General features: G+C 43.8%; 3 protein-coding genes across 4 annotated transcripts in view; 2 read left to right on the top strand and 1 right to left on the bottom strand.

Moving 5' to 3' along the window:
• Window positions 1-1,173, top strand: part of pparg (peroxisome proliferator-activated receptor gamma) — an 18,199-nt gene extending 17,026 nt beyond the window's left edge. For both annotated transcript variants that reach the window (XM_084460620.1, XM_084460619.1), the window contains exon 7: window positions 116-1,173. In XM_084460620.1, the coding sequence (XP_084316746.1) occupies window positions 116-363 (248 nt within the window). In that variant the 3' untranslated portion in view covers window positions 364-1,173. The remainder of the gene's footprint in view (window positions 1-115) is intronic.
• A 4,243-nt stretch (window positions 1,174-5,416) lies between these two features.
• Window positions 5,417-11,863, top strand: tsen2 (TSEN2 tRNA splicing endonuclease subunit). Its single transcript, XM_084460709.1, has 12 exons — window positions 5,417-5,646; window positions 6,144-6,210; window positions 6,308-6,347; window positions 6,493-6,982; window positions 7,112-7,240; window positions 7,676-7,753; window positions 9,244-9,294; window positions 9,421-9,559; window positions 10,297-10,333; window positions 10,665-10,776; window positions 11,256-11,345; window positions 11,458-11,863. The coding sequence occupies exons 1-12, from the start codon at window positions 5,458-5,460 to the stop codon at window positions 11,515-11,517; spliced, it is 1,482 nt and encodes a 493-aa protein (XP_084316835.1). The 5' UTR covers window positions 5,417-5,457; the 3' UTR covers window positions 11,518-11,863.
• A 430-nt stretch (window positions 11,864-12,293) lies between these two features.
• On the bottom strand, window positions 12,294-13,458 carry mkrn2os.2 (MKRN2 opposite strand, tandem duplicate 2; the record flags this gene model as incomplete). Its single annotated transcript, XM_084460708.1, has 4 exons — window positions 12,294-12,552; window positions 12,773-12,941; window positions 13,083-13,132; window positions 13,256-13,458. The coding sequence occupies 4 exons, from the start codon at window positions 13,456-13,458 to the stop codon at window positions 12,294-12,296; spliced, it is 681 nt and encodes a 226-aa protein (XP_084316834.1).
• Window positions 13,459-14,134: the final 676 nt, after the last annotated feature.

Genomic DNA, 14,134 nt, shown 5'->3' with positions numbered 1-14,134 from the left:
AAACTCATTCATCATATTCCCAACACACACCTACAGCTTGTCAGTCATCCACTGGAGAATGTGTCGCTGAGTGTGTTTTGCTGAGCGTAGCTGTCCGCTCTGTCCGTTCCGGCAGATCGGCCCGGCCTGCTGAACGTCAAGCCCATCGAGCAGCTGCAGGAGACGGTGCTCCACTCCCTGGAGCTCCAGCTGAAGATGAACCATCCGGACTCCCTCCAGCTGTTCGCCAAGGTCCTCCAGAAGATGACGGACCTGCGTCAGATCGTCACCGACCACGTGCACCTGATCCAGCTGCTGAAGAAGTCGGAGGTGGACATGTGCTTACACCCTCTCCTGCAGGAGATCATGAAAGATCTGTATTAGAGAGGCCGAGAGAGATAGAGAGAGAGAGAGAAGAAAGGAAAGAGACTGACAGCAATGTGTGAAAATCATTGTTTCCTTGTGCCACTGCTGAGCCCAGACATTTCACTGTAATGGACATGATGATCACCTAGCAGACTGAACAGACTGTGAGTGCATTCGAAAGGAGAAAGAAATCACTATATTTTAAGCCGCACACAATATCTTCAGCTTTTCACCAAACCGCATAGTTCGTATACTTTGTGTACGCGAGTAATAACACATACGTTTATAACGAAAACAGATCCCACGCCATATCTAGACGTCGCCTTTTTAAGCAGTTTTATAACCGAGATTTCCATACTTGTGAGATCTTGATCTTGTTTGACCTGTAAGTCACCTCCCTGTGTGAATATGTGAAACTCAAACAAGCCCTAAGCTGACACTCTGAGGACCCGTGGGTTAAGATGAAAAGAAGTACTCTGTTGTGCCTTAAAGACATTGTATTTTAGGTGATTTTCAACCTTTTGTACTGTGTGTACAGACTTTGTGAAATGAATGCCACACCCAGGGATATTTTTTTGTCCTCTTTTCTGCAGATGAATGCCTTCTGAATCTCCTTCCAAAGAGTATATAGGCTAACTTGATATAGCCATACTTGTTTTATATCCAATCATAGAGAGACAAATAATTTTATAAATTCTCTTTGCTACTTTTGTATTGCTAAATGTGTTAAGTTTACTATGTAAATGCTGTTGCATCATAAAAGGGGTTGTGTTTGTAGGGAAACTTACAGTATATTTACAAAGTATGTAAATAAATATTTTCTAGATGTTTGCTTCCATTTGTTTTGTTTTTAATAATTCCGGGGATATTTATACATCTGGTTTTTCCTCAGTATTAGATCACTTGACAATGTTAGACAATTTCAAACAAAGGGGATACTTCAACTTAGTGATAACATCTGGATAATGGCTTCCTACTATGTTGCAGCCTTCGTGGTGTTCATGCAACACAAACACACAAAGCTATTTAACGGACATTACATCACCCTTTTATTGCGTGGCTCTCCAAACACACCCTGTCGCAACTGCTAAACGTGAACTCTGCTGAACCAGTCGGACGATAAAAATCGGATGGACGAAATATTATTACCAGCTGGAGTTTTGGGTTAATTTATTATCGTTATCATTCATAACCTCTTGGACATTTATCATTAAAATAAACAGCATACAATATCCAAAGCTTCCGAAGCTGACAGGCAAAATGAAGAGGTGAAGTATTCACTACATGAAGGAGCAGTGATCAACATTAAATTACAGTAGTCAACATTGCTGCTCTTGACAGTACAGAGGTTGGTTGTCAATCAAATCAGGCTGGTAGTAGCAGATCAGGCCTATTCTTATGGTTAAACAGAATCACATTTTCAGGTTTCCATTGAGTCAATGGAAATTGGGCCTAATTGTCAAAGGTGGATGTGATCACATCCCACCCTTGGGGGTTAGCTGGTTCCTCTCTGCAGTACAGTAGCTTTCTTACAGAGTGTTAAATGTGGGGATTTCTCAAGCTTGTAAATCCTGTCAAGCTGTGGGTCCAGCCTACAGTATTATCCAATGGTTGTTGTGGGAAGGAGAAGACAAGCGAGTTGGCCCTAAAAATAAAGTGTAGAGTTGGCAGGTGTGTATTCTGGAAATAGACCAGATGGTTGTTTCAGTGATGATGATGATTAAACATGTTATTTATGTTGTGTCAGCATATCCTTACTTTGTTAGTACCCGGTCTCAGCTGACCAGCTCCTGCCAAGAATCTTCAGTTATTCTGCCAAATAATTTTCAAAAGTATATTTTCCTGTTCTCAAAAGCCCTTAAAGGATTACGTCCAAAGATAGCATTTGGTTAGAACAAGGAAATCATATTTTTTTTGTTTTAATAGCACAGTTCATGTTTGTCTTCACAAACGCAGCAGCTTCTATGTGTCAGCTGTGCTGTTTAGACATAAGAGGTTGTTTTCAGAGCCCTGATGAGACACACCTGCCTTTGTGGAATAACACTCTTCAGGACACAATTATCAGCCTATAAAAAATAATAATTGTTAAGTTACCAGTTTAGGATGCAAGGAAACACCTGACAATGATCATGATTGTCATGGATATGGATTTTGCTGTCTGCCATATAGTTCTGGTTTCTTTTCATGATATTTGAGTAGGCTACTATGGTTGCATTGTTTCCTTTAATACAACTACTGCAGATTGCTCTAAGAGGAGAGTAGGTGGTGTGGTATCGCTTGACTTTTTCCCCTTTGAATTTTACGTTTCATAAAAATGACTAATGCGACGGTTGCTAAACGGCAATCTGTTGAGTCACTCATCTTTAACAATGACATAAATTAAGTGGCATTTTATTTCTAGCATGATAAATCAGTTAATAACCTATGTTTCTGTGGGATATTCTACAGAAGTAGTGTAAATTGAGTTTTGAACAACAAAAATGTAGCTAAATTGCATTTTTCCTAAACTTGTGTGTGTATAGTCCTATTACGTGTAAACATGTGTACAAACATAGACACAAAATAGAGCATAAATTGCATTTTGAAACATCACAATTTTATACTGAAAAAAGCTGTTGATTAAAAAACAACTTAATGAATAATTGAGTTATACATGAAGTTTTGGAACAGCCAATTCTCAAAATTAGCTATAGTGGTATATCCATGTACCCATGTTAGTAGTACAGTAAGCATTGATAGCCTATAAATTATGAATTTGAAATATTCTTTGTTGAACATTGCTATGAAGTGACTAAATAACTTAGTGAAGTAGAGTGTACTACTGTATATAAATGACAGTATGCTCTTTCAGAACTCTTAAAACACAAATAGGGTGTGTGTTGGGGGGGGGGGGTTCATAGCTTGGAATTCCCTCAAACATTAAGCAATTCTGAGATCCAATGGGTACTCTTTCTTGTCCAGACGGCCCATTGCTGTATGTCTTACAGTAATTAGGCAAATTCAAATCATTAACCTACGTAATTGATTAAAAAAATTCCAGAAAAATGTATCAGAAGTTCAAAAGTAGAAAGTGAAACATTTCCTACCATAAAAGTTGAGTAGCCTAAACTTCATTGTGTCATACACGTTTACCAAACCTGTCTAAGTATTTGACCTGCTTTTCGCCCACATACAATTATAGACGAGTGCAGTACTATTGGTTCCTGGGTTTGTCTGTCTCTGAATTCTGGATTCTTTCCATGTGAAGTGTTCACATATCTTTCTGCCATTTGATCTTAAAATTGCCATTTGAAAAGGTCATGGGTTGAACTGCTAATTGAAAGAACCGTTGCTTCCAGTTTCTATTATAACCCGTGTGTTTCCATTCAGTTCTGAACCAAATACAACAAATCTACAGCTATTTCTCATTTAAGCTAAAGACTGAGTGGTCATGTCATTAATTTGAGTCATATCACTCATCCCCTCATCTACTGTAGACTACTAGCTATATCTTTATTGTGATACACTGTGATGTTGATATTATCCTATGACATTAAATAGCAGAACTTCAGAGTTCCAGAACCGTGATGGCTTCTAATTCAATATGATTTTTTTTTGTTGAATGAAGAAATGTCATTATATTAATATTTAAGGGAAGTGCAACTTTTGTCCCACTAACACTTTTTTCCTTTTACCTTGGCCTACGCATGCCGTATGACTGTGAGCATACCATGCCACTGAGGGAGCACTTGCTCAAGACAGTCTTAACCTAGAATTGCTCACACATTTAGTGTTTTGAGACAATTTCCAAGATTTTGTCTTGCTTCATATGTGATGTGTTCCCCTTTTGCCTCCCTCCTACTCAGTTGATGCCCTTTGGCGTGTCATTACTTCAGATGACCTCTTTACTGAAACGATCATGGGGGACCCCTCCAAAGCTTGCCTTATTGAAACAGTTCGCTCTACGGTAAACTTGCATTCATTCACTTCATGTGACTCGATTGAATCAACTTCTACTATTGTGAACGAAGTGATTATTGAGATGACATTTTACTGAATGGATTGTACCCCTCTGGCTATATTGTCTCTGTATGAGTAATCGTAGAGGTTGACACACGGTCCCCTCCTCACCTCCCTTCCGTTTCCTGGGCACCCTTCCTCTTCCTGGGCACCGCCATCTCCCGTGACCTGAGGTGGGAGTTGTAAACTACTATCCCTACAGGAACTGCACGCCTCCAGGGCCCTAAAACGTGTCAGAAAGATTGTGGCCAACCCCTTCCCGGTCACAGTCTCTTTGAACCACTCCCCTCTGGCAGGAGACTGCGGTCCATCCGCCACAAAAACATCTTCTTTCCCACAGCCATCAGTCTCATCAATAAGGCTTGTGTCCCCCCACGACGCCCCCTCCCCACTGCCTCCATACCCCCTGCACCACTTGAGATATGTGGAACACGACCTCTGATTGTTCCAGATATCTCAACTCTTGTATAAAACATCGCTCTATCACACCACACTCTGCACACACACACACTATACACTCACTCACCATACTCTATTCTGTATATTGCATAATTTGCATTTATGCTTTTCTTTTTATTGGTTGTATTGTATTTAGTATTTGCACTGTGTTGTGTATTTGCACTGTTTTTTGTATTGCATTTGCATTATGTCTTTGCCCTGTCCTGCACTCTCTCCTATGCCATTACCCTAGTCAAATTCCTAGTATGTGTAAACCATATGGCGAATAAACGGATCTTGAATCTTGAATCTTGTTGGCATATACAATACCTCCCCCTAGTGGATAGCAAATGCAATACACTACGATTTAATATTGAAGCTTGTCACTAGACGGATCTAATGTACAATGCGTAGATAAAATGTATTTTGAATATGAAATATCGACATAATTTTTTTTTAAATTACATTTTAAGTGGATGTGAAATTGAAACAGCGTGCGCAATAAATTGGAGTGTTGAGGAACTACAGTTGAACAGATCGGTGTTTCCCCTCGGAAGAATAAAGTTGTCACACTGGACTCGCAACATGCGTTTATAATGTAAACATTTACCAATTGACATAGCATTTACTCCCTGGGAGCATTTCCACACGCCATGGCTTAACCTACACCCTGCGATGTCGGAGGCAGTGTTCCTGGCGCCCAAACGTCGTGCCAGGGTGTACGAGGCGTACGAAGCCCCATTCCCTGTCCCATCGACAGCAGAGGATGCTAGACTGCAAGTAGACCTGGTCTACAGGGCAGAGATCGTGAACCAGAACGTCCTAGTCAGGGATCCTGATCACATACAGGCTTTGTATGGCAAGGTAAGCTAAGCTGCAGCTCAATATACTAACCGCGGAGTTTTAAAGGTACCCAATGTAGTTTTTGACCACTAGTATGCGCTCTAGAGCAAATTTGAAAAGGTGGTCCCCGAAAATCGTGTACTACGTCATTGCGTCAATACACGGAGCACATAATAGTGATGTTTCACACATCTTTGTTGTTTTCAAAACATTAGCTAAATATCATTTTGCGAAGAAATTACAAGGTAGGAAAGACATTCAAGTGATTCAACATGTTTATTAGACTACAAGGAACCATATAATCGAGGAATTTCGAAAATAAACCAAGAACTGATTGTTTTGATTCACGTTTCATTGGGTACCTTTAACTATGTAGTCCTAGTTCAGAGGTCAGCAACATTTACTATCAAAAGAGCTCTGGCTCCGTAGCCGCAGGTTGCAGACCGCTGTCCTAGCTAGAGTAGTAGCCCACGGACCTGCTTCTGATGCTCTCATGTCTGCGTGTTTCTGTGCTTTAGGGTTACTTTGGTAAAGGTATCCTGTCAAGAGCCAGGCCAGATCACAGTATCTCCAATCAATGGGAAAGTGAGTAGAAAATATGAAGTGCTGATAGCAATATAGGCACTGGTAAATGATTAATGGTTTGGGAATGACTAATTAGTCTATCCATTTCATATTGCAGAGATTGGCGACCGTCACCTACCTGTTATCTCTCTGTCAAAGTAAGTTCATCTTCATAAACTATGGACTATACAAACTTCATCTTCAGACATAAACCGTGTACTACACACACTTCATCTTCATTCACTATGTACTACACGAGTTGGGTTTTATCAAATATTCACAGCTTCCTGTTCTGCCTCTTAGGTATCAACAGCATCTGAGCTGGGCACAGGAGGTTCTTCTGGGCCAGGGATTGGAGCTGGAAACTGTCAATCAAACACTGAAAAGGCTCTCTCAGCCAGTAGAGTTTGAGCACGGAGGAGAGAACGGACATGATAGTGAGACCCCACAAACCCCTCCCAGTGGGGGAGCACAGGGTGTAGGGGGAGACCCCCGGGTAGAGGCGGAGCAGGACGGTGAGTGTCCCCAGGCCAAGAGAGCCAGGAGGCAGGGAGACTCCAGGTTCGACCCCCTGGCTGAGCTCTACCCCGCGGAGCCCGAGCAGGTGGACCAGCAGGCCCTGGCTCGGGTCAAGTGCTCCAGGCACGATGACTGGCTCGTGCACTGTGGCTGTCGACTACAGGAGAACCATCTGAAGACGGAGAGTCAGACCAAACCCACCCCGGAGAGGGCCGAACCAGGGTACGAGTACGTGCTTGTGGAAGAGGAGGAGGAGGGAGAGGAGGAGGGAGAGGCAAGTTCAAAGTTTAAGGATATTTTTCCGTTTGGATTGTTGGTCGGTTTAAATATATGCGTATTTGTTTATTTTTGTTATTGTATTGATCACATCCCCGATCATATGTTGGCAGTTGCGGTGGTGTAGCGGTCTAAGCATCAGGTTCTGCTGCAGCTGCCCTCCAGGGACCGGGGGTGCGCGCCCAGGTCTCGCCAGATCCCAATAGGGCCGGATCCCACAGGGGAGCGGCATAACGGGCCGCCACCCCCGAGGGTGGTTAGTTTAATTTCGGTGTGAGGGTCCACCCCTCTACGGCGACCCCAGTCTAGTGTCGGGGTCACGGGCTTGAGAGAGTCAGGTAGCTGGCTCTCTCTTCCGGATCCTCATGGGCGGCTGTAGCTCAGGAGGTAGAGGAGGTTGTCCACTGATCATAGGGTCGGCGGTTCGAATCCCGGCTCCGCCTGTCCACATGGAGAAGGGTTCTTGGGCAGGACCGTGAACCCCAAATTGCTCCCATTGAGCAGATAAGCACCTTGCATGGCAGCTGCCGCCATTGGTGTGTGAATGTGTGGGTGAATGGGAGGCCATCCTAAAGCACTTTGGATAAAAGCGCTATATAAGCGCAGTCCATTTACCATTTACCCTCAACAGCAGGGGACAATATTGGACATAAAGATATTAACTTGCGTGTTTGGTATGGTCTTTGCTCAGAGAGCCAGAACACTGACGAGGGTATGCAGAATCAACCCCTTCAGACTGATCGAATACCTACAGCTGAGCTTGGAAGAGGTAAGATTAATGAAGTAAAATGTGTATATGCTACATGTATACATTATCTTTGATTGTAATGACAGATGACAATGTTTTGAAGGACTCGGTAATTTACGACACGTCGAGGGAGTGTCAGCACGTCAGATAATCAAAGGCTTATTGTCACAGCTGGTTCTGATGAGGAGAAGGAGCCAAGGAAAACAAGTGAGCGAGCTGTGAAAGTGTCCGAGCCCGGTCCACCAGTGTCCTCTCTGTCCTCACAGACCCATGTTAACACAGCACTCCCTTCAGGAGCTGCGCGCCGACATTAAAGGACTAGTAAAGGGAAAATGCATGTGTAGCCCTGTTTTAAGGTTACGTATGATCATATACAATGGTTCAGATCTAAACGTTGACAAAACTAGCACTTTTGAGAAAGTCTGATAATTGCTCTACCACCGTTTTGGTCATACAATGGATGTGGGTGGGCACCGTGAAAAATCATTCAAAAAACATGTTGCACTCTCGATTTCAAAGACAAGAAACTCACCGAGGTGTTAGTTGGCGTTCTGACATATAATTCGCCATAAAGTAAGATTCTAGTTCACCTGGAAAGGCTTTTTAAAATATTTAGCATAGAACTATTTAGTCGCAGCACATACGTGTGTAAACTTCTGCAAACTAGGTAGCCTAGCAACATAAACAATAACAATAGCTACCGTAAGTAGTTCCGCTTCCTGAATCCCCTCTGCGGATTGATCTACACATCTACAACGGTCGTGTCAATACAAGTCAATGGATTTCATAAAATGATCAATAAAACCCTACAGGATTCATACTTTGCGGCGAATTTGATGTCAGAACACCAACGGACACCAATTACCCCCTCGGTGAGCTTCTTGTCTTTGAAATCGAGAGTTTAACATGTTTTTGAAAGATTTTTCAAGGTGCCCACCCACATCCATTGTATGACCAAAACGGTGGTAGAGCAATTATCAGACTTTCTCAAAAGTGCTAGTTTTGTCAACGTTTTGATCTGAACCATTGTATATGATCATAAGTAACCTTAAAACAGGGCTAAACATGCATTTGCCCTTTACTACTCCTTTAATGGACTCACTCATCAGGAACTGAAGTAACCCTGCTCTGCTCCAACAGGACCAACCCAGGGGGATCATCAACAGATCAGACTTGACAGCTCCAACTGTTTTTGTTGTCCCTTATCCAATGAAATCGCCGTGGAGGCGGGTGTATCCGTCACACGAGTCCAGTGCTGGTTTTAATCTCTGATGTTTTCTGTTGTGTTTTTTTGTACCTCCCTGTGAAATGTGCTCTTGAGGGAAATGAGTGTTGAGGGAAATGAGTGTTGAGTTGGCCTCGGAGAGCTGTTTGGACTCACCCTAGTCCCCAGAGAGAGACCTCCACTAGCACCCCGACCAGGAGGGGTTGGAAACCTCATAAATACAGCACTGCATTTCTGTTTTTCTGAACTATTCTTCCGAACACAAATATTTGTCTCTCCTTTTTAGGCGTTTTTCTTGGTCTATGCGCTAGGGTGCCTCTCAGTTCACTACAACGAGGTAAGAGCGTGTGTGTGTGTGTGCGTGCGTGCGTGTGTGCGTGTGTGCCTTTGCCCCGTCATCCGTTGACGGTCTACAAGGAATCTCCAACCAAAGATCAACGCTGTCGCTCGTCTCTCTTCCCAGGAGCCGTTGTCCATCAGTCAACTCTGGGAAATGTTCCGCTCTGTTCAGCCCCATTTTGACACCACCTACACAGCGTACCACTACTTCCGCAGCAGAGGATGGGTGCCAAAGCCAGGAGTGAAGTACGGCTCGGACCTCAGTGAGTTCAATACCTAAGAACCTTCAGTGTACAGGTAATCCATACCTGGAGTATTGGTTCCCCCAGACTTTAAAAGACTTGACCGTTACCTGACTCCCAGCGATTGTAATCCATTGTCCAACAGACTGACCGGCAGCTACTCTGTCTCTAACAGCACGCCGACAACTATTCTGTGTGTTTGCAGAAACCGCAAGCACACGTTTACCTGCAATATTAATGATGGAGTCAAAGGTGTCGTTACCAGACAAACGCCTTGTTTTCCCTGATGTTAAGCAGGGTCGAGTTTCCAGAGGGCTTTGTGGCCTTTAATTGAAGCTTTTTTAGTCCAAGGCTGATCTAGGTCTAAGTTTACGTCCCAGAAAGATCGCATTTGTAGTCAGTGGACCGAGGACAAACATGGCGGTAACTGTTAAGATCTAATCGGGGAGAGTGGATCTGGTCGGAGAGCACGTGCCGTTTCCCCGAGCAACCTGCTAGCAGACTCGCCGGACTCACAAGATCCACGACTCCGCCAGCAGAGGAATCAATCGCAGACATTCCAGCGGGTTTAAAGTAACACCTTAGCTTTGCCGTTGAATTATTTAGACACACTGAGCTTTGCTTTTCCTCTGCCCTGCCTGGCTCGCATACTTGTACTCTATGAGCGCCCGGGTGCGAGGCCTATAGCCAGAGAGGCCGCAGGCTGTTGTGTGTTTCATACGGTGGCTCACTGTGCTTCTGTCCTCTTCCTCACGCAGTGCTTTACAGGAAAGGACCTCCCTTCTATCACGCCAGGTTAGTAAGACTGAGCTTCCCGTTTGAATCGCACAGGAGTAGGGCTGGGTTAAAAAAAAATCGATGAATCGATTCTGAATCAAATGATTCAGTCGATTCATGAATCCCAAAATCGATCTTTTATTTAATGAATGAATGAATGAATAAATGAAGGAATGAATAGTTCATTAATTAATTCAGTGATTCATTCATTTATTCATTTTTGGAAATTTTTGAATCGTGATCATCGATTCTGAACCTTGTGAATCGGAATCGAATCGATTCTTGAAATTCAAATCGATACCCAGCCCTACACTGGCCGCAGATCATCAGCTGTGGTTCGTGTTTGCAGTTACTCGGTGGTTGTGCAGCGAGTAGATGGTCCATTTCGGGGCGCGGCGCTGCGACCTTTCAGCTGGAGGTCACTGGCTGCCCTCAGCAGAATCACGGGCAACGTCTCCAAGGTAACTGCACCTGTGTCTGTTACCATAACCTGACCCCTAAGCAGTTGTGGTCAACCCAGCTGTAGTCGATATATTGAGGATATGTATCTTTGTGGATCATACTGTATACGGGGCTCTATGCTAATAAATGTAGCTTCCCTGTTGCGCCTTCCTGGTGACGTTAGACACGCACAGAACCTAGGGCTCTTTAAGATTCAGCTTAAAACGCACTTGTTTTCACTGGCTTTTGAGGCCTGATGGCCTACATCCCCTGTCCTGTTTTGTGTCCTATCCTTTTATTATTCTGTGATTATGTGCACTTTATTCTGTTTTTTGTTTTAGTTTATTTGATATATTGTACAGCACTTTGGTGCAACTTCGGTGGATTTTAAACGTGCTTTATAAATAAAGTTGACCTTGACCTTGACGTGTGCCGATGACCCACGGGACAGACGGGTTCGAGTGAACGTCGACTATTTTGTGTGTCCGTTGTGTTCCAGGAGCTGATGCTTTGTTATGTGGTCTATCCAGAAGACATGACCGAGGAAGAGTTGCGCTCTCCAGAGTGTGTGAGCGGGGTCAAAGTTCAGGTGGGATGCACACTCGTGACCTTTCAGCACGGGTCATTATGGATCACAGTAACACGTTTGTCACGTAGGGCTCGTTAACCCAGTCTTTCTTCTCTCCTCTCCCCTTTTTAAGGAGATTGTTGTGAGCAGATGGATATCCTCCCGTGAACGCACGGAGCAAGACGAAATATGACTTGTTGTTTTTTTACTTGTGTGCGCATGCGTCATATTTGAAGTACATCTCGTTTACTGGTAACAGTTTGCAGTTGAATTTTGGCATTGTTATTTTCTGTGAAAATGGCAATAAACGTGCAACATCAGCTGTAGCATATTTATCCAGACCAAACGTCTGAAAGATACAAGGGAGGTTAATCAAATGTAACAGGAGTTAAGATGGACACCATAGGGAAGCCATGTGCAATAGCCCCTGAAGCATGTATAATTAGCAATACTATCTAATGCAGACAAAGAACCAGGACTTTCTGTCACAACAACACATTTCGCGGCTCTTTCCACAAACAATGGACCATAGCCATTTTATTAAAGGCAATCATACTGCAAGATTTGATACAGCATGCATACAGTATACAGTACAATGAGCAATTCGTTTTTCTATAATCAGACAATATGAACCATCTTACACATACCCACTGAGCAAAGACACGTCTAAAAGACGTCTTTTAGATGTCTTTTTCGGACGTCCAAAGACATCCAATTAGGAGCAAGAATGAATGTTTTTTTTTAACGTTCAGATATTGAACCCGTTTTGCATGTCCACAGACGTCTTAGAGGGGTCCAAGCCAGACGTGTGAATATTGAGGGGGTCCAGCAGACGTACAAATGGGGTTCTGGACCGACGGACGTTATTAAGACATGATCTGAACGTCTCCCTGATGTTGTGTGTTTGCTGGGTAGACACTGTCAATACAAATATGTACACTGCCAGGAAATGGCCTTTAAATTTGTCCTTTAAGCCTTCATCTTCCCCTCCTTATCTTCCTCACTGCAGGCTTCGTCCATCTCCCTCGGTGGGATGTCCACTATGTAGAAGTGGTTCTGGGTGATCTCCCGACACAGCGTGGTGTACTTGGATGCCCTTTTTATCCGAGGCAGCACAAAGCTCTGAGTGAACTCGTCCTTTGTGAGCGGCCGTTTTTCCTGAGTGGCCAGGACACGGTTTATGAACATCAGAGTGTAGCTGTAGCAATTGTGGTTTTCCTCATCAAATCTGCAGATTAAAAAAAGGAACTGTTACGGACGTTCAAACTTTAACTGCCACTTTGATAAATACAGACCCTAGTTACTGCTGGGTTAATGGAAGGGGACAGTTGGGATGTTGGCTAGTTAGCTGAACAGTCAATAGGTGACAAATATCTACAATATATACCATCTACAGTAGACTTTAAATTAATTGTTTTAGCATTTTTCTCTTCCCTAGCGCCTTATACCTTTGAGATATTGTATCCCACATTGGGCTCTCAGAGAACTTGTGCAGGTACTGGTTCCATTGGTCAAGGAGGTTGTACATGTCAGGTTGAACCAGGGGGATGCTGATGCACTTCTCCCATCCCTGGTAGTCCTTCTGAACGCCTGTCTTTGTGTAGTTGTAGACCAACCCTGGGAAAAAAACAAGTCAGTACAGTACGTTGACTAAGACCTGCAGTTATGACCTTTGGCTGTAACGGTTTACACTCAATTAAGGCTACAAATGAATAAAATGTTTCATGACTGAGCCAAGATTGAAAAGATAAGCTATACCGTTGGTATCAGTTATTCCTGTGTGCAGATCTGACCCTCCGTCAAATTCCCTGCATAAAGAAACATAAATGTACATTGAATGTATATCACAATTTCTACATCCCGTACCCGGGACCTGATCTCTGACCCGAGTGACCGGTCCTCCAAAGTGTGGCAGGCTGTCCGTACGTTACCTGGACGTGTTTTCTTGGGCAGGCGCCACGAGGAAGCAACAGGGGGTTTTGTGTCCATTGGAGAAGGGGCTGGGTATGCTGACGGGAGCCTCGTCCAGCCTCCGGCCGCTGAAGCAGACGCCACATTCAGGACACTCCTCCGGGACAAAGAAACAGAAGATGTCCTTGTCGCAGTGGCTGAACTTGATCACACTCTTCTCCATTGAGAGCGAACATGGGAGCCGCGTGCTTCTTCCTCTGGTCGCACGGGCCGCACTGTGGCTTCATAGGGACTCGGCCAGTGATGAAGGATAGGGTTCCTACTGCTGTGTGACGCTCGCACAGGCTACTCGTCTGTCAGTGTTGAGCCTACCGACCTATCAGATTGCATATGTCTCTAACCCTAACGGTCCGAATGGAAGTCCCATGGTTCTTAGTTATTTCAAGGAGAAACTGCTACCATGTTACACTGGGCCAAAGGGGCCCGATGTTCTGAGAGTCTCAACCTGAGATGCTGTTGGTGTGTCAGAGAATTCCGACCATTGGAACAGGGAGCTTTGGGTCAGCTCAGGTTACCTCAAAGCAATTCTAAGCCTTTTGAAAAGTAGCACAGTGCAACTGAATCACCTAGACAAATGGTCACAGGTCAAATTACATTACAATTCTGTCATGGATAGCACATTGTCTGGCAGATTGTGAATGTTGAGTGATACACAGGCATCATTTTTGTGCTGATGAACACTGGCTTTGGACAAAATGTATATATTTTTTACTTTAAGCGGTACGTTATACTCTTAATACTCTATTGCATTTTTCGTTTTCACATAAAGTGTCAGGGGCTATACAACTCTTACAATATTCTGTGTTACAATATAATCATACAGCTGTCAATACAGTCTG

Source organism: Borostomias antarcticus (genome assembly GCF_949987555.1).
Source record: "Borostomias antarcticus genome assembly, chromosome: 33".
NCBI classification, from domain to species: Eukaryota; Metazoa; Chordata; class Actinopteri; order Stomiiformes; family Stomiidae; genus Borostomias; species Borostomias antarcticus.
Note: the sequence above shows the minus strand (reverse complement) of the source record. Positions and strands in the feature narration are given on the sequence as shown.